This window comes from Anabrus simplex, chromosome 2 (genome assembly GCF_040414725.1).
Source record: "Anabrus simplex isolate iqAnaSimp1 chromosome 2, ASM4041472v1, whole genome shotgun sequence".
In the NCBI taxonomy this organism is placed as follows: Eukaryota; Metazoa; Arthropoda; class Insecta; order Orthoptera; family Tettigoniidae; genus Anabrus; species Anabrus simplex.
Window position 1 is genome coordinate 667,567,480 of NC_090266.1, and position 21,989 is coordinate 667,589,468.

Sequence of the window (21,989 nt, forward strand, 5' to 3'; positions counted from 1 at the left end):
GGAGTGGATTAGGGTATGGTAAAACCATCACTGCGGACAATCAGTATACATGTAATATTAATTTGGCTGGCCAACAAAATTTGACAACTGATGAAACAAAGAGAGATGCAAAGGTACTATAAAAGGTATACTTCTGACCAAAATTTTTAAGAACGCAGTAAATTATGTAGTGAAACAACACATGCGATAGAAATTGTCCTACTAAGACATAGCCTATTTTTGATGTGAAGCTTCCATGGTCTGTTAAATTACTACAGTGTACTCCTGATAATTCGCGTGTGGATAATTTGCGGGTTTTACATGTGATAAAATTCATTTTTGGGTCCGTATTGAAAGAATTTACATAAAATTAATACATTGGATGGTACATGTTTCGCCTATCAATAGTAGGCATCATCAGCCATATTTTTTACCTTAGGAATAGATCAGGTACCTGATTGGAAATGACTTATGAATACTGTTAAAACCTATGTCTTTTAAAATGGATTAGAGATCATTAATCAACTATTACAATATAAAATGTAGTATACTATTACTTAACAATATTTGTGTTAACATTTGAGTCTAAAAACATGATAATTATTTGAGGATTATGACATAGGTGGTTGGTTCTTGATATTAAAAGATATTACAATACAGATAAAATCAGAAAGCACATTCCATTTAATTGTCAAATGGCGTGTTGTTAAAAACTTGAGGAAAGTTGAGCATTGGTAATAGCAAACAACCTCACTCCTCATCTTGCCTAGTACGCCTCATTTTGGTGCTGCCATTGGTTTTTGGGGTTTCCTTATAACCGCATAACCTCTGGTGGTGCTGTTTGAGGATCTAACCAGCCTCTGGGCTGATGACCTAACAGACAGACAATGGTTGTTTGTTCTTGAAGTTAATAAGTATTGATTTTCATTTATATGCTTATGAATTTTGAAGAATTTTCATATGGCCTGGTTCTTTTTGAGATAAAATTAGTTGGAAATGCTGGTGCCGTAAGCTATATTGAAGTTTATGTAGACGTCATTAGGCCATCTTCTTTGATGTAGTATTTGTGGGAAGAGTTTGTGATAGGTGTGGCCCTTTGTTGTTAGATGTGTTGAGGTGAGTGTACTAGTCGAAAGGGAATGTTGTGCTTCCTGAACGAAACAAACTAAAAACTAAATAACATTTTAAATTTCACAATGCAAATCCCATAAAAAATTCTATCGAACTTTGCAAAACTATAAACAAATTCAATTTACAACCAAATCACGTTTTATGTTCCTTTGGTATCACAAATATGTACTCAAATATACTCGTCAACGAAACTATCACCATAATAAAAAACAACCTCTCCAAACACAGCGCATATAGCAAAATTGAAATAGACGAATTCATAAAGTTACTAAGTTTTGTTTTACACAATAATTACTTTACTTTAAACAACAAAATATAAAAACAAGAAGGCTTAGCTATGGGAGACCCAATCTGCGGCATTTTAGCGGACATCTACATGGACAATCTAGAACACAACAAAGTAGTGAAAAACATTAACGGACTCAGTTTATGGCTCCGTTATGTCGACGACGCAATTATCGATAAACAACTTAACAACAGTGATAACATCCTAACGTTTCTAAATAATTTAGACAATAATATAAAGTTCACAAAGGAAAACTAGAACAACAATTCAATCAATTTTCTAAACATCAAAATCATGCGAGTTGTAGACAAATTTGATTTCCAAATATACCGCAAGCCTTCATTTACGCCAATAACTATAAAAAACTAATCTTTGCACCCAAATTCCCATAAACAAGCCACTTATTACAGTTTAGTATACAGGGCATTAAAAATCCCTCTTTCACCGAATAATCTAAAAAATGAATTAGATTTCATAAAAAAAATAGCCAGATTCAACGGGATCAATCCAGATATGATCAACAAAATCATTAATAAAGTTAGACTAAAACTAACCACAAACCTTTCTCCAATAAAACCCAACAAACCAACATTCGCAAAATTCACATTTACCAACCGAACAATCCATCAAATTACCAATCCTTTAAAAAAACAAGAGATAAAAATTGCTTACACAACGCAGAATACAAATCGAAATTTATTTTTTAATCATAACTCAGTCAATTGAACTAATAATAAATATTCAAGCTCAGGTATATATAGACTCAGATGCTCAGTCTGTAATTTTTCTTATGTTGGCCAAGTGGCCGCTGTTTCTTAACTAGATATGCAGACAATATAACGCCCAAAAACATAGTAAGTTCTCTGCGATGAGTAACCACATGAAGGAAAAATGTCACAAATTTACTACAATAGATCAGGATTTACAAATCTTAAAAGAATTGAAAAAGGTAAGCTCATGATGGAATATGAAAACTTATACATCTTCCTAGATCAACAATTTAACAAAGACAAAAACTTAAATGACGTAATAGATAACAAAAGTCCTCTTTATAAACAGATTCCAATTCTATTACAAAAACCATTCATTCTGAATAGTAATTTTTATAAAATATTCAGCACCAAATCAGTAAACACTCCCACCAATCTAATACACACACCACCACCCTCCCCTTCTCCCGCTGCCGGCAACCCCTCCTCACGTGCAGCGAATGGGCCCTTAGCCACGCCTTCTCAAGCTCAACCCCCTCCACCAAGACTTCACAAATACAACACGCAAAGTAAGAGCTCGTCGACCACCAGTTGCTCTAAAGTCCTCAACATAAGTTAACATCTCAGCGGTCGAAGGGGTAAGTGTCGACACTTTTCATTTAACTTCCACTATTCAGTCCCTTAATTCCAATTATGGTCTTTCATTAAATTTTCAAAATAGCTCTTTAATTATAGAATTTCATCACACACTTGGCTACCCACCGATTGACAACAACGTTCCCTTTCGACTAGTACACTCACCTCAACACATCTAACAATAAAGAGCCACCCCTATCACAAACTCTTCCCACAAATACTACATCAAAGAAGATGGCCTAATGATGTCTACACAAACTTCAATATAGCCTATGGCACTAGCATTTCTAACTAATATTATCTCAAAAAGAACCATGCCATATGAAAATTCTTCAAAATGTATAAGCATATAAATGAAAATCAATACTTATTAACTTCAAGAACCAACGACCATTACCAATGTTCAAATTTCCTCAAGTTTTTAACAACATGCCATTTGACAATTAAATGGAATGTGCTTTCTGATTTTATCTTTATAGTAATATATTTTAATATCAAGAACCAACCACCTATATCATAATCATGAAATAATTGTCATATTTTTAAACTCAAATATTAACACAAATATTGTTAAGTAATAGTATACTACATTTTATATTGTAATAGTTGATTAATGATCTCTAATCCATTTAACAAGACATAGTTTTAACAGTATTCGTAAGTCATTTCTAATCAGGTACCAGATCTATTCCTAAGGTAAAAAATATGGCTGATGATGCCTACTAATGATAGGTGAAACATGTACCATCCAATGTATTCATTTTATGTTAACAATTTTGATAAGGATAAAGTCCTAATTTTTAAAATTGTATTGTATTGTATTGTATTGAATAGGTGGGTGAACAATAAAAAAAACATACTAGTGTTATTTAATAATTCGTAGGTCTTGGAGAGTTATTTTTTAAAGTATTAACTCTTACACTCACCAATCATCACACTGAGTAAAATTATGTCTGCCTAGTTTAAAAGAATTTTAATGCAATGCGTGGAGACGAAATCATTGATATTGGAGGAGACTGGACTTTGTTTCTCTACGATGTAGCAGTAGGCCTATATGCACAATGCTGCCAGAATGCTGCAAACCTTGAAACATTCGAGCAGATTACCGTAATTTTGGAAGCAGAGACAATGAAAGAGGAATGCACTCTGAATTTACCTTCCCTTTCCCCACAGCCAAAGGTCGCTGAACTGTAAGCCAAGTGAAGGGTAGGTGCGCCGGCAGCGAGTGGATTGTAGGCTACTGTACTTGAGAAGTGTGAACGGAGTGCGGTAGTCTTTTCAAAGTTTCGAATAAGTCAGTAGTAAGATTTTTCAATATGAGTGGTTGAAAAATGAAATATAAAAAGTTAACCGTCAATGAAAAACTGAAAATTATAGAAAGACTGGAGAAAGGCGAGGTGTCATCAAAATTAGAAAAAAATGAACAATTGTCTAAGAAACAAAAAATGATGAACGATTTTTTTCGTTAGATACGAATGTTGGCATAATCCACAAGGCATTTTGTAATTTTTCTCTAGTGTGTCTTACAATACAATGTGAAGTGTTATAATTATTTTCTGCTTGTTCATAAAATACATTTAATTATTTTAACCTATGGTTTTGTTTTTACCAGGCTTAAAAATGACTGCGGATAATTCGCGGTTTTCAATAATTCGCGGAAGTGCGTGCATTAATTACTGCAAATTATCGGGAGTGCACTGTATTAAATTATTTTTCCAGGTTGAATTGTGTTATTGTTTTATATACTTTATATACAGGTTGCCATCGTTTCAAATAATCTACAGTATTCTTTGTCAAGGCAACTGATATACCCCTACTTATGCAAGGTAATCTGTCCCCCTGTCAACTAAAATCAACTACAAAGGTGGTCACTGTGAATTGCCTTGCGTAGTCTCTCCTCCCCCTGGCTACCGCAAGCCTCGGAAGGGCATCTTGATACATCTCACTCGAAAATCATCTGGGAGTTTCCGGTAATGTTATGAAACTTCAAATTCGTTATGTATTTTGATGCTCTGGCCTGCACATTGGTAGTTTGTTTATAACAGGCATCCAAGAATTGTCGATATTGTAGCCTTCCTCTGAGCCCTTCAGTGGCAGGTTCTCACAGAGCTCATATGCCAGAAAAGTGAGTTTTTTGAGAGGAAATCATATGTTTGTAGCAAATAAGGAATTAATGGCAATTATTGAGGGAAAATGATGCTATCACATTCACATAATCTTCAATGGTTATTAGAAGCTTATTTTACAATGTATTTACATATTTTTAGCTTTCTTTTGGTGTTTTATTGGTATTTTGTAAGTACTGTCCTATAACCAATACATATTTATCTCTGGCTTTTGAATTATTCCCATGAATAAAACTAAAGCAATTTGACAAGAGTTAGTTTCTTTCCAAAATCGTGCCTTTGTATGCAGAGTTTTATTTACAAGTTTTTAAATGTACTTTTTAACATAAGAATTTGTTTTGATCACTAGCAAACTTAGATCATCATCCATTAGAAATAATTCGAAACAGTCAATTGCACTGACCTCTGGTAATAATTCAACCCTTAATCTAGGATTTCCAGTAAATGGAACTAGATTTCCAGGCTAACATTTTTTCCCACACAAAGTTATGTTCTGTATCTTCTACCATCACCATTGCTTCCAATGTAATATCTTCTTCAATTTCACTAGAAATACCAACAAAATTATCATCCAAACAACTATTCAAATCTTTACCACTACTAGCAGAAATATTAATATCACTTAGAGATTCATCTTTGATCTAGTCCCTTATTTTATTTTCAAACACACCTCTTATTCGTGGCACTCACCATTTCTGTTTACCTCATCAGCTGGTCAGAGTTTTGTATGTAAAAGAGAGGATATAAGAGATATTTTAGGTCAAAGATATCATGAATGCAGCTGGAAACCCCCTGCCATCTGTTGAGAATGCTGAGAAATATTTCCCACAGAGATTACAATACCAGAGAAATTATTGGGTGATCGCAAAATAAATACTGTACCTAAACGAGAATTTCTCGGGCTGTCGCGTTGTGGGCAAGCAAACGCCCCCCGAGAATTTCTCGGGCGTGCCACTGAAGAGGCTAAATTAATATTGTTCGTACACTGACTATCTCTACGAAGGATACCAGTACACAAAATATTTAAAAAGTGGTGTACATTAACATAAGAAAAGAGAAATGTTGTTGAATGGGGTAAGAAAATCTCAAATATCAAAAGAAACCCTCATAGCTGAAGCATGAATACAGAGTTTTAACACTAAACTTAAAAATTTTGTCTTACATTCAAGAATAATGACCACCTACCTTGTCCACATTCTTAACTGGTTTCTTAGGGGGAACAGGAGGAGGTTTCTTTTTGTTAAAGACTGGTGTTACTTCATCACTTGTGCTGCTTTCTCGACTCTTCCATGAATGAGTGTCATTTTTGTCATCACCTGAAATATATATACAGTATGGATTCATTTCACTAGAGTGAGCAACTTTTTTCATATCAGCGAGAGTCAAACATTTTAATACCGTATTTATATGAATAATACCTGCATATTTTTTAAAAAATTGAGGCACAAAATTGGGGTGCGGGTTTTATTTGCGTCAATGTTGGCTTTTTTTTTTTTTTTTTTCTTTCAAAATCAGCCTTCCTAAAGTTAGGGTGCAGGGATTATTCGGTGGCATGGATTATTTGCGTAAATACGGTATGTAAAGAAAAGAACTGTACCTAAACAACATTTGGTACCCATTCTTAACATTCAAGGATGCAAGTGCAGCCTCACCACCCCCCAAGGTTTCATCAGACCATCCCCACGTGCTTGAGACCAGGAGACTACAGGACAGAGCAAGCAGCATCATTCACCAATGTGAGTAAAAACCAAACCTAACAACATGGTGATAATGTCGACTAGCGAGTTCCAGAGAGCATCAAGTTTCTCATCTCATGCGATGAAGAGCACAAAAGTGTATGTACTAGTTTCACAAGACTTCAGTGTTCAAGATACAAAGAAGAAAATTTTTAAAACCCACCTTAATATAAGTAGAATCTTTGCATATATATTTCTGAAACTTTTCCTCTCTCTCTTTTTTTCTTTTTACGTCATACCGACACAGATAGGTCTTATGGCGACCGTGGGACAGGAAAGAGGTAGGAGTGGGAAGGAAGTGGCGTGGCCTTAACCCATTTAGGACAAAATAAATGGCCACATTGTTGACTGTGCAATGAGATTTAATTTGCCCGCCCATAGTCTGAGTATACCTATCACACAAAAACATGCACAAAACAAAAACGAATGCAGATAATTCACTCAAATTTCCCATTCATGCCACTGAAGGTTATGACTTATCCATTCTTCATTCCTTGAGTGACTGTGGTACAAATATTTCATTTTGAAATAATTTCAAAAAGAGCAAATCCGTATTCTCTAAAATCACTGCAATTTTGGATGGTGAGTGGACTATTTCTGAAATGGACATATATCAGGATCATCCTCTTTCTTCTCCAATTTCCAATCACTATGGTTCTTTTGTGTCACCGGCAGCGCGTTCAGAAGAACTTGGCGCGACACATTCACTCTCTCTTTCTTCAATATTCTGCTCAATGTTACTGCTCACTTCAGCAACATTCCCTGTTGTTAACACTATCCTCAAAATCAAATTCATTTTTCAAAATGTCATTATTGCCATAATCGCCATCTAAATCAATGTCTACAAACGCTTTCAATATCTCGTCAACATTACCGCGAAACCGGTTCTACTGAATACTGAATACCGAAGAAAATAAACTGTTATTCAACAATTCCAATGTCACAAAGAAATCGAGACAGCATTTTACTAAGATACAATTATGGAGCAAGTACCTGATTTCAACCTGTTTGTTTGTTTGTTTGTTTGTTTGTTTGTTAAATACTGTGTCAGAAACAAGCAGATATCAGTAAAAAAAATACAGAACATACTTTTCTTGAGAAGAATTTTGTAAGTAAAACTAAAAAGGACAACTAAAGTTATTGGAATCCTTACATACCATGCAGTAGACATGTCAGAGTACCTAGTAAGTCATGTGCTGTTTCCGCACCAATTTGTGAAATAAATACAGTAGTTGTACATATCATTTTGTGCCTTCCCTGGGTTACGAACGACACTGAGCGGAGTCAAGAGCTGGAGCTCTAATTACTGATAAAGGGAGAACCAAGCCTATATGCAGCGTAACCTTCATAGTACCCTCTCAGTCGAGCAAGAGAGAAGGCAACAGGATGCAAAGCATAGTGATTCCCCTATTATTTACAAGGTTTTGACATTGGCATTGTGCATTTCTCTCATTTACCTGCTTATTTAGTGTGTACCAACCAACAGATTTCACAGGCTCAATAATAATAATAATAATAATAATAATAATAATAATAATAATAATAATAATAATAATAATAATAATGGCGTATGGCCTCTGGAGAGGCCTGCTGCAGGTCTTTTTCTCGTACATGGCCTATTAGGCGACCTGCATTCTGTGAAGAAAAGGGCCCTGCCTAGGATGATTTCTAATGCCAAATACGCCACACACACCCAGCCCCTGAGCCACTGGAATTAACCAATTAAGGTTAAAATCCTGACCCAGCCAGGAACAAACCCAGGACCCTCTGGACCAAAGACCAGCATGCTAACCATTTAGCCATGGAGCCGGACACAATAATAATAATAATAATAATAATAATAATAATAATAATAATAATAATAATAATAATAATAATAATTTGCAACAAGCATAGGAAAACTACATATGAGGGATCAACAAACTCAGCATAATTTACATTATCTAATGGTATCCAAAGATGGCGTACTTCACAATGCATCGTTAATGACGCCACTTATAAGCGTGGAAAAATCCACAGATCCAAATGGCCTCAGGAGACTTTTTAACTCAGAATTGGGGTTCCCCGCCAGATAAACTCCAACCTCCGAAGAGCGCATCTAAATCCAAAAGATGCACCGTAATTACTTCAGAACCTATGATATCTGAATGAAAACAATTCAGTAGATACAGTGTTCAAGGAGGTACAAATTGAGTATTTATTCAACTCTGAAGGATGATTGCTAACGAAGCGAATATGTAAATGTGGGAGGAGCGTACCCCTTCCTTTCCGAACTCCAGTAGTTGGCTATTTAAGGAGCCACACGTATCATCTTAGTCCAGGTTAACATTTTGTGCAAGTCAAGTCATAGTGCAAATTAACTTTTAGTGCATTGCAGACGCGTATTTTCATGTGTATATCCATAGCCATTGTGTGATACGTGTGTGGTACCGACAGTATCATGTGTGATTAGTACCTTTCTAGTGATGAAAGGAGTATGAGAGATTATTACAAGTGATATTCTAAAACAGGCTATGCAAATGAGATTCATTAAGAGATCGGGTCGCGCCATCTGTGCTTGCGAGCATACAGTTAATACAGTGATTAGTGAGAGTTAAATATCACAGTATTATAGTGAGCTCGTGTGAAGCTACCAGTGGTTATAGAACCAAACAGATAAACTTAATTGTACTAGCTAGAAATGAAAATGAGAGAGTGAATTTTGTGTGTGTGGAGATCTGAACTATCAGGAACTGCCATTAATGGTGAATAGGGCTTGAATAGTGAACTTTAGAAACAATACTCGTTATTCGGGATAGTCTACCTCGAGTCTATAAGGGGACGCCTCCAATATCATACCATATATATATTTTGAAGTCAATAAACAGCACCTTTAAATAATATGGTATATAATTTGTTCACAAGCATGCGAGTACCCTTCAAAACCAAGACCAGACAACGGACGATGAGAACACACCTAAGTGCCTGCAATATTCCAGAACTAAGAAGACGGAGTGGAAATGCAACAGTTTGGAGATCAATTAAAATTTAACGTTCCAGTTCATCATGAAGACAACATGACTCTGGACGTACTCGGGACTCTTTACTAGCAGGAAGGCACTCATGAGGCACTAAAATCCTCATGGGGACCACTGGACGACAGCAGGTTACACACAAAACGATAAGTAGAATCCACTAGTCTTAAACAAGAAAATCTCTAAGTCGCATTAATGTGATTATTTAACGTGTATATGAATTTTCCAGCGTGAATTTTGATTTCGTGATAGCGTGTGCATAATAAGAGACACACGTCTCAAAGAGGTGTGGTTTATTTTATTAGCGTTTGTCTTCGGGGTGATTCTTGGACAATCACTGAATTAATCTTTGGGAACTTGCATGAGTTAGTGTACAAGGCCCTCTGTTTTGTACTGTGTTTAGTGAAGTCTGTAGATGGGGGAAGTTTAAATAATTTAGTTGACTTTCATTATATTTTCATTTAAATCAATTGATAGGATCTTCCTAAGTCAGATTATGAAGTCGTGTGACTATACAGTAGCCAGTGGCTTCACAGCTTAAAATTGCATGTCATAAATATCCTCCCTTAGTTTAAGAACGATATGAAGTGAAGAGGAAAATGCGTCACTCAAGGTACAAACCATAGCTTAGTAGATACGGAGTTGTGTGAAACATCATACTTAAATCCTCTGTTGTACGGGTCATCGAAGTATATTCCAGAGGCATATGATTAGGGCGGAATTTTTTTTTTGCTAGTGGTTTTACGTCGCACCGACACAGATAGGTCTTATGGCGACGATGGACAGGAAAGGCCTGGGAGTTGGAAGGAAGCGGCCGTGGCATTAAGGTACAGCCCCAGCATTTGCCTGGTGTGAAAATGGGAAACCATGGAAAACCATCTTCAGGGCTGCCGACAGTGGGATTCAAACCCACTATCTCCCGGATGCAAGCTCACAGCCATGCGCCTCTAACCGCACGGCCAACTCGCCTGGTACAGAATATTTAAATACATGAGTATTTATTTAAGGGTGGTAGAGAGAATATGTACAGAGTTATGCATAATATGAGAAATAATGATAATAATATAGGGAAGAATATGGAAGAAAGTGAATAAGAATATATGATTAATATCCATCGAGGATAAATGTGCCCAGAATAATATGCGAGATATAAATTGATAATTGTATGGCTTGATCCGGATGTAATATTGGCAGTTGCTCAGCTGTCTAGCGACGGCGTATCATGTCACCCTGTGTGAGTGAAATATAGGTCTTCACGGTGAGGGAGTGAAAAGAAGGCTTTCTCCTTGTCGCTTGCTGTTTTCTTTTTTGGCTGGCTCTGTTTCTCAAGTATGTGACAGTATAGCCCTGCAGAGATATCTTCGCCATTTAAATGCCCATGACTTAAATATTCACTCACATAGTAACGGGTCTTACCAACAAAAGGCTCTGTATGCAATAAGCAGGTAGATGATGCATTCCTCCCAATTAGGATATTGCAATGATCTGTAGATAGGAAGTTTCAGCTGTACCTCGAGTCAAAAGGAGTACTATTCAACACCTGATGGTGTCAAAATTTTGGATTGATTCCCGAGACAGTTGTGGGGTTAATGATTTCATGAATTGTTGTTTGTGTCATATACATTTGTTTGGAGACTCATTTTTGGGGTCAAGCTGTCACCAGTGTTGCAATGTCCACATTGTAAATGTATACATGTAAGAGTTTTGTCTGTATATTGCTCAGAATTTAAAAAGGATGGTATTTCTGTATCAGTCATGTCCAGAGTAACAAGGAAATGCACTTTTTAATTTCACATAATTTCTGTCCGTCTGTATGTATGTATGTATGTATGTACACACATCACGAGAAAACAGTTGAAGACAATTTAATGAAAATCGATATGAAAAGTCGAGGAATAAGGCGCTACAATCTAAGCCAAAAATAATTTTATTCACACTGAGTGAAATGGTAGTTTAGGGGAAGGCCTAAAATTTAATTCCTAAATATTTATATTAGTGGTCATATCGATAAATACTACATAACTAAAGTTACATAGTATGAAATTTCCAATCAATTATGTCTTATACATTGTTACCATACCGGCTATCATCACAGAGATATTTGTAAATTTGGATTTTTGTGTCTAAGTCCATATCAGCGCTGAGTCAGGAGAAAATGAGTAAACATAATTTAATGAAAGTCAGTATGTAAAGTAGGAGAATAAGTAACTACAGTCTACACTATAAATAATTTTATAATTTTATAATATCACAGAGTCGAAAGAAAACTGAATGTGAAGAACTACAATATTGACCAATTCAATCCCCTCGTCGCCATAAGACCTATCTGTGTCGGTGCGACGTAAAGCCCCTAGCAAAAAAAAAAAAAAAAAAAAAAAAAATTCAATCCCTGCTCTAAAGCATTGACTGGAATGAGCAGTGTCCATATTTAACAGAATAATGGCAGAGGAGTGTTCACGGCAGTCTGCGGCCTGGTCATTGCAGCTCTGGAACTTTGGACTGGTAGATAGGCACCGTAGTACTGTTTGTTAAAAGTGAGAAAATGTGCAGTTTTTCATTTGATCGAGTATTTTATGTGACAACATTGCTTTTAATCGCTACATTCCTACTGACGTTTTTTGTATTGACCTATGTTGACTTCAGTTACGAAAACTACAAAGATATAAAATTCACTGTTTTTCAGTATTGAACTGAGATTACAGAGATAAGTTTTAGTAAGGTACAACCTTTTCAATAGAAATTACAAGTTGTATAAGATGTTATCTTCAACATTTATTCAATAGTGGTACCAGTTTCAACATATACAAATGTCATCATCAGCCTGAATCATACAAATCACACAAATTGAGCAAGTATATATTAATTAAAATTGCCGTGGTGACATATAGGGATACACATCTTCATACACTATTTTTCACCAAATAAATACATTGATTAAAAGTTTTAACATGCTTAGCTGTACCTTCAACCTTTTTACTTTTACTTTCACATGTTCAGAGCATAAAAATAAAAAGGCTGAAGGTACAGCTAAGTATGTTAAAACTTTTAATCAATGTATTTATTTGGTGAAAAATAGTAGGGTTTTTTTTTTTTTTGCTAGTTGTTTTACGTCGCACCGACACAGATAGGTCTTACGGCGACGATGGGACAGGAAAGGGCTTAGGAGTGGAAAGGAAGCGGCCATGGCCTTAATTAAGGTATAGCCCCAGCATTTGCCTGGTGTGAAAATGGGAAACCACGGAAAACCATTTTCAGGGCTGCCGACAGTAGGTTCGAAAAATAGTGTATGGAGATGTGTATCCCTATATGTCACCACAGCAATTTTAATTAATATGTACCGAGCTTGATAGCTGCAGTCGCTTAAGTGCGGCCAGTATCCAGTATTCGGGAGATAGTAGGTTCGAACCCCACTGTCGGCAGCCCTGAAAATGGTTTTCCGTGGTTTCCCATTTTCAGACCAGGCAAATGCTGGGGCTGTACCTTAATTAAGGACACGGCCGCTTTCTTCCCACTCCTAGCCCTTTCCTGTCCCATCGTCACCGTAATACCTGTCTGTTACAAGTGATGAAAATCATTTTTCGTCCGTATTGAAAGTTTCATAAACTGTATATAGGATAATATCTTTTGTTTATTTCCACCTATTCAATACATTACAAGATGTTGGCATTTATGTTAAAACATTTTTCAGATGAGACATGTTTCACCTCCTACTGTGAGGCATCTTCAGTCATTATCAAAAAAACCTTATTATTTTACCAGGCATCTGATTAAAGATATTCTAAAATGTGTTTGATGATTATAAGAGAGATAAGATTTACATTTGTTATAAACATGTTCATGAAGTAACTAAAAATCCAATATAGTGATAAAAACATATGTAGTTCTTTGTTGAATAGGACTTCCTTCGTTCAATTGTACTATAGTAAAAAAAATGGCTTGAGGCCGTAGTCATTAATAGATGTCTAATACATAGTGGAAGGCATAAAATATCAGTTCTATGAGAATATAGAGAATGATTTTATGCCTTCCACTATGTATTAGACATCTATTAATGACTACGGCCTCAAGCCACCTTTTTTACTATATAAAATATCAGTTCTATGAGAATAGAATCATTCTCTATATTCTCATAGAACTGATATTTTATGCCTTCCACTATGTATTAGACATCTATTAATGACTACGGCCTCAAGCCACCTTTTTTTACTATAGTACAATTGAACGAAGTCCTATTCAACAAAGAACTACATATGTTTTTATCACTATATTGGATTTTTAGTTACTTCATGAACATGTTTATAACAAATGTAAATCTTATCTCTCTTATAATCATCAAACACATTTTAGAATATCTTTAACCAGATGCTTGGTAAAATAATAAGGTTTTTTTGATAATGACTGAAGATGCCTCACAGTAGGAGGCGAAACATGTCTCATCTGAAAAATGTTTTAGCATAAATGCCAACATCTTGTAATGTATTGAATAGGTGGAAATAAACAAAAGATATTATCCTATATACAGATTTTTTTTTTTTTTTTTTTTTTTGCTAGTTGCTTTACGTCGCACCGACTCAGATAGGTCTTATGGCGACGATAGGACAGGAAATGGCTAGGAGCAGGAAGGAATCGGCCATGGCCTTAATTAAGGTACAGCCCCAGCATTTGCCTGGTGTGATATACAGTTTTAGAAATGTCTGTGTTGGTGCGACGTAAAACTAGCAAAAAAAAAAAATTAATATGTACTTGCTCAATTTGTGTGATTTGTATGATTCAGGCTGATGATGACATTTGTATATGTCGAAACCGGTACCACTATTGAATAAATGTTGTAGATAACATCTTATAAACCTTGTAATTTGTACTGAAAAGGTTGAACCTTACTAAAACTTCTCTCTGAAATCCACAAAGTCAGCCTTCCTGAGAATCCTGTAGCGAACCACGGGTACATCAGCTAGTATTACTGTAGTAATAAGTTTGTCATCCCGGAGAGACATGCGTGTTTGATAGTATAGTAATATGTAATTAGATATTTGATTGTGTGACTATTAGGTTCATGGTGTCATGGATCATGGTAGTCATGTCTTAGTTCGAGAACCATGGGCAATGGCTGACTGGCCTAGTAAGTGGTCCTGAGAGTCGGGATACCAGTTGCTACGGAATGGGAGTTGACATCTCTCCTTGTGCTGAGGATGCTAGAACTACACAATCCACCAGTGGTCCCAAACCCGTTAGAGGAGAGATCCTCACTTGGACTATGTGTAAGTAAGGTAGCATCCAGCCTCATGAATTTACAGAGCTCGGAACATTTTAAGCAAGCCTCGGACCTATGGAAGTAACGGAGTCCCACTTCCATTTGATAGGCGAGGGACTCCTTGGAAACAACTTTGGGAACGAAATGGATGTCGATGGGGAGCTATCAATATTAATGGGGCTTATGGAAGAAAGAAAGTAGAACTGGCTGAGTCAGCAAAGGGGATGCATCTGGATGTGCTAGGAGTAAGTTATATTTGGGTAAGGGGAGATAACGAGGAAGAGATAGGAGATTATAAAGTGTACTTGACAGGTGAATAAACACATGGTGAATACAATGAGATACTTCTCGTCCTAATTCCTCCAACTGCCAAATCTACCCACATCATTCGCTCATTTATGTACCTAATAGTAACTATGTTGTGTGCCACTTGACGTACTTTGATGCATCTCTCCGTCCTGGCTCTTGACTGCACTCCGGTACAAAGACGAATATCTCCGTCCGCGCGTAGTGTTTATTTCTGGACCCGCTCCAAGCCGGTTTCCTTTGTGAAAAGATTTGATCTTAATAAGGTAACCTCTTGACAGATGGAAGCACTGTTTTATTCCATTGATGTATTCGATAAACATTTCTGTGCAGTTATTCCATGGAAAGAATAACCTGTATCTTAGCAACCTCTTCGTAAGTGAAATCATGGCTGCCTCCAAGTTGAGTGATGAAGCAATTATAAGGGAATTTTTACAAGAGAGTGATACTGATATAGAAATAAGCGATAAAGAATTCAGTGGAAGTGAAAGTAGTGAATGTAGTTTGTATGACAGTGACGCGAGTGCTGGTAGGGGTGAACAAAGTGCTGTTTTGCCGTCAAATGTGTCACTGAATTTTAGGCCTACATCTGATGCCACACCAACGGCATCTAATCATATTTTACACGTTAGGGAATGGAACTGGATCACGTATGTAATACTCCAGAGTATCATTCATGCAACAAAACTGGTGAAATAAATAGTGTTGTTAAAAGGCACCTAGGACAATGCCCAAACGAACTGCAAGTTGTGAATGAATTTCTAACAGCAGACTTTTGGGAACATCTAACCAAATAGACAAATGCTTATGCAAGTAAATGTCTTGTATTAGCTGCCGAGGATATAAATTGGGTAATGTCATATGAAAAGGAACACTGGCTTCCTGTATCTGTGGGTGAAATGAAGGCCAGATTACCCTGAAGTGGTAAAGTATGATGGCAAGAAGAAGTTCAGACCCAATCTTGTTGTTGACTACAACTGTGGAATAGGTGATGTTGATTTCCATGACTCCATCTTTCCCCTTGATGAGGAAGTATGGAAAAGGATACAAAAATATATTCTTCTACATGCTAGACATGACACTTCTGAAGTCCAACATCATTCATCGCCTCCCCAACCCTGACAAGAAGCAAGCAGGCTTTACCAGCTTCCGGATCAATTTGGCCGAATAGCTGTTGGCAAGTGTGACCTTGCCTGACTATCCAAAATGAGGATGCCCAAGACCTGGAGATACACCACTGAAACTTCAGGGGAGGCACTGGGGATACATTCCAACCAAATTACCCCCAACAACGAAGAACGTTATCCCATCACGGAGATGCAAAGTCTGTGTGACAAGGGATCTAAGGAAGGAATCATTTGAATGCCACGTGTGGAAGGTAGCGCTGCATGTAGATGACTGTTTTATGATCTACCATACACATAAAGACTTTACAAAGTAGTTTGGATATTTCCTCTCATTAGGTTGCTGTAAAGCATGCTTTTTCAGTGTCAATGATAATAAATCATACGCTAAACTAAGGCATAAATAATGGTGTGTGAATGGGCTTGACCTAGGATAGAGAAAGTGCTGTCTGCAAATGAATAAGGGTAGAAAATCTCCAGGACGAGGAAGTTAGACAAAAGTACATGAATGTGATTAGTGAGAAGTTCCAAACAGTGGACAGTAAGCAGGTTCAGGATATAGAAAGAGAATGGGTGACATACAGGAATGCTGTAGTAGAAACAGCAAGGGAATGCCTAGGAACAACTGTGTGTAAAGATGGGAAAAAGCTAAATCTTTGATGGAATGATGAAGTGAGAGCAGCTTGTAAACGTAAAAAGACAGCTTATCAGAAATGGCTCCAAACAGGGCAGATGCAGATAGGGAATTGTACATTGATGAAAGAAACAGAGTGAAACAAATAGTTGTTGAATCCAAAAAGAAGTCGTGGGAAGATTTTGGTAATAACCTGGAAAGGCTAAGTCTAGCAGCAGGGAAACTTTTCTGGACAGAAATAAAGAATCTTAGGACGGGAGGGAAAGAGGAAATGAACAGTGTTTTTGGTAATTCAGGTGAGCTCATAATAGATCCTCGGGAATCACTGGACAGGTGGAGGGAATATTTTGAAAATCTACTCAACGTAAAAGGAAATCTTCCTGGTGGTGTCGCGAACAACCGAGCTCATGGGGAGGAAGAAAATGATATTGGTGAAATTATGCTTGAGGAAGTGGAAAAGGTGGTAAACTCCATTGTCATAAAGCAGCAGCAACAGATGAAATTAGATCTGAAATAGTGAAGTATAGTTGGAAGGCAGGGATGAAATGGCTTCATAGTGTAATAAGATTAGCATGGAGTGTTGGTAAGGTACCTGCAGATTGGACAAAAGCAGTAACTGCACCTATCTTTACCCTTTAACTGCCAACGTCTGATTGTCACAAATATTATAATAATATTTATAGAACCAGCTGTTCAATACAATACAATACAATAAAATACAATACACTATTTCATGTAGTTAAAATTTATACATATTTAAAAGTCATAGGTACATGTTTCAACCTTTTTATGGGCATCATCAGTCTATATCAATCTTAAAATTATTGGATATGGGATCTTTCTAATCTTATAAACTATAGAATAAAATGTTGAACAATGATCTCATAAAATGTTATACTATAACATCTAAAATGATTACAATGCACAGAAAGTATGTTAAAAATACTGTAAATTAACAATTTTGAAGATTATAACGTGGTTAATCTCGAATATTTGACTGGTTAAAACCAAAATGGATCCTCTTCTTATACACCATTAGGGCTATGATGGCCTTCAGTGTGAAAGCACAATCATCCAATGGGGATATTTATTCCACACCCAAAACATGAGTTCAAGATAATAAAATCAATGTCAAACATTTAGAAAAGAAGTGTGATCGTATCCAGTGTGTTAAAATATATACGGTTGATGTATGTGAACCCTTTCGAAGCATTTGTTGATCCCTAGACTATTTTGCGTGCCAAATTTTCAGAGGCTAACGGCTTATCTAATGAGGCCGTGGTCCAGGAGCATGTGATATCCCAATGTTTCACCAAAGACTGCGTTCGGCATTATCGAGGATTATCGTTATAATACTAGAAGTAGAAAGGTCAGTCAAGCTAGCGTTGCCGGAACAGTCCGACGTATTAACATGCACCGTACAAGTAAAACTCGATCGTTTCTTCGAATAAATATTTCAACAGGGATAATAACACCCACCTGACTATCTTTCGAATCCAATCGATTACCATATTAACATAACTGAACATTGACATCAGCTAGCTTTGACACCTCAACATTTTATCATCAGCAACGTCTCCTACAAGAAGTCCTATCTCTTTTCTACGACTTTCTGATAAATCAACCGTATATATTTTAACACACTTGATATGTTCACACTTCTATTTTAAATATTTGACATTGATTTTACTATCTTGAACTCATGTTATGGGTGTGGAATAAATATCCCTCTTGGATGATTGTGCTTTCACACTCAAGGCCATCATAGTCCTAATGGTGTATAAGAAGAGGATCCATTTTGCTTTTAAACACTCAAGTATTCTAGATTAACCACATTATTATCTTCAAAACTGTTAATTTACAGTATTTTTAACATACTTTCTGTGCACTGTCATCATTTTAGATGTTATAGTATAACATTTTATGAGATCATTGTTCAACATTTTATTCTATAGTTTATAAGATTAGAAAGATCCCATATCTAATAATTTTAAGATTGATATAGACTGATGATGCCCATAAAAAGGGTGAAACATGTACCTATGACTTTTAAATATTATGTATAAATTTTAACCACATGAAATAGTGGATTGTATTGTATTGGACAGGTGGATCTATAAATATTATTATATTTGTGATATAAGTCATCTTCAATACAGAACCAAAATGAGAATAGTTACTTGTAAATGTCCGATTGATCGGACGTTCGAGGTTCAGCCTAAAAATGCCAACGTCCAATCGATCGGACATTCCGGCAAAACATAATTTCCAAGTTATTTCTTTGTTTTAATAATGTATAATACATGTTCTGGACTTGTACTGGATTAAATAAGACTGTATACAACAAGTTTTAAAGTTGGTAGCACTGATAACCTTGTAGAAGCTGATATTTTGTTGTAGTAGTTGGTGGAAGTAAGTTTTCTGCCATGTGCTAGCACTAGCTGGTATTTCTCCCATCTACAAAGGCACAGGCAAAAAGTGAAATAAAATCAAAGAAGAAAGAAAACAATTTATATATAACCAGCAAGCAATCTATTATTCCGCAGTACAATTCTTATGTGGGCTGAATTGACTCATCAGATCAAATGCTATACTGCTATTTAGAGGAGCGCCGGACACTGAAGTATTGGAAAAAGGTGACATTTCACATTTTTGGAAGAATGATAATCAACTCGTACATTTTGTATAAAGATAATACAAACCCCTATCAAGACTTGATTTCACAATTTCATCAATTGAGGAACTTGTTGCCGAGTGCCTTGGTGACCAAGCGGCAATTCAGCTCCCGCGGGCGGGCAACGAACCCGTTACTCTCTTACCGCGGGAAAAAAAAAGAACGCCACTGTTCCATATGCAGCAAGATTAGTACTAGTCAAGGTGGTAAAAGGAAAAAGACCAGATACATTTGTAGACAGTGTAAGAAGGGTGGCCTTAGCACATTCGCTACAGCACGTCATAAATATATTAGTAAATAATATCTTGTGTCATATTTTTAAAGCAAAAAGTGAATTTTTGAGTGTTCAGTTTGTGTGAAATAGACATTAGTAATAATTTTTTACTTAAAACAAACCAGGAACTGCAGCCATTGCATTTAATGTAAGATTTAAAAATTTCACGTTAATGTAATAATAACAATAATAAAATAATAATAATAATAGTAATAATATTGTCGGAGGATTAATTTTTATGGCCACATAACAGGTATGAGCTTGCAGGGATTGACCAACCGGATGTTATCATACTTTGTAAACAAGAAAACCAAGGGACCCTAGTTCACCAAAGTTGAAAAAGACCTTCAAGAAATAGGGATCACACATGAAGATATCCAGGAACGTGTTCCTCTCTAGAAGAAAGTACGAGCATACTACCGATTCCAAGAAAAGCCGAAGTTGAAAACAGGCAAGAAGTGGACTGATGAAAGAAAGGAGGCTCACAGAAAGCGAATGCGGGATACTGGCAAAGAATTGAAGCTCAAGGATGCAAATGGTTGAAATAACGTGGTCCACAGCTGGCCGAAACTAATAATAATAATAATAATAATAATAATAATAATAATAATAATAACTTTTTTTGCTAAGGGCTTTACGTCGCACCGACACAGATAGGTCTTATGGCGACGAAATAACAATAATAATAATAATAATAATAATAATATTGTTACTGTACTATTGTACATAAAACTCTATTTTTTTATATGTGGCATAGGAAACACCACCTCTCTAAAATAATGCAGTTTTTTCTTAACGTTTTTGATCATGAAATACTTTTTTCAAAGAAAGAAAATATTTATTTGAATTATCACTTCATAAAACAAAAATGTATAAAATAAAGGTGCATTAATTTACATCAATACATCCCCGAAGCATTATCTTCAAAACAAAAAAAATGCCCATCCAATTTACATGAACTGAACAGAAGTTATTACGAATAATTTACTGCAAGGTAAAAAGTGCACATTAGGCCTTGGCGGTATAGGACATTGATACCACGTATGAGGCTGGTGGTCAAAAGGTTAAGGATTGCAACAACTATCGAGGTATCTCATTGATTAGTATACCAGGCAAAATAATCACTGGCATTTTGGAAGGGAGGGTGCGATCAGTGGTTGAGAGGAAGTTGGATGAAAACCAGTGTGGTTTCAGACCACAGAGGGGCTGTTAGGATCAGATTTACAGTATGTACCAGATAGCCGAAAGATGCTACGAGAGGAATAGACAGTTATGTTTATGTTTTGTAGACCTTGAGAAAGCATACGACAGGGTACCGAGGGAAAAGATGTTCGCCGCACTGCAAGACTATCAATCAAAGGCATTTATGTTGACAATTGGGGCTGCAGTGAGAATTGATGGTAGAATGAGTTCTTGATTCAGGGTACTTACAGGGGTTAGACAAGGCTGTAATATTTCGCCCTTGTTGTTCATAGTTTACATGGATCATCTGCCGAAAGGTATCAAGTGGCAGGGAAGGATTCAGGCAGGTGGAAATGTAGTAAGCAGTTTGGCCTATGCTGACGACCTGGTCTTAATGGCAGACTGTGCTGAAAGCCTGCGGTCTAATATCTTGGAACTTGAAAATAGGTGCAATGAGTATGGTATGAAAATCAGCCTTTTGAAGTCTAAACTGATCTTAGTAGGTAAGAAATCTAAGAGAATTGAATGTCAGATTGGTGATACAAAGCTGGAACAGGTAGATAATTTAAAGTATTTAGCATGTGTGTCCTCCCAGGACGGTAATATAGAAAGTGAGATTGAATCTAGCTGCAGTAAAGCTAATGCAGTGAGTTTGCAGTTGCGATTAACAGTATTCTGTAAGAAGTAAGTCAGCTCCGGGACGAAACTATCTTTACATCGGTCTGTTTTCAGACCAACTTTGCTTTACGGAAGCAAAAGCTGGGTGGACTCAGGACATCTTATTCATAAGTTAGAAGTAACAAACATGAAAGTTTTTTTTTTGCTAGGGGCTTTACGTCGCACCGACACAGATAGGTCTTATGGCGACGATGGGATAGGAAAGGCCTAGGAGTTGGAAGGAAGTGGCCATGGCCTTAATTAAGGTA

General features: G+C 36.4%; 1 protein-coding gene across 3 annotated transcripts in view; it reads right to left on the reverse strand.

Moving 5' to 3' along the window:
- The window catches only part of Pak3 (p21 (RAC1) activated kinase 3), a 184,661-nt gene that overhangs the window by 118,599 nt on the left and 44,073 nt on the right, over positions 1-21,989 (reverse strand). For all 3 annotated transcript variants that reach the window (XM_067141190.2, XM_067141191.2, XM_067141189.2), the window contains exon 4: positions 6,054-6,184. In XM_067141190.2, coding sequence (XP_066997291.1) covers positions 6,054-6,184 — 131 coding nt within the window. The remainder of the gene's footprint in view (positions 1-6,053; positions 6,185-21,989) is intronic.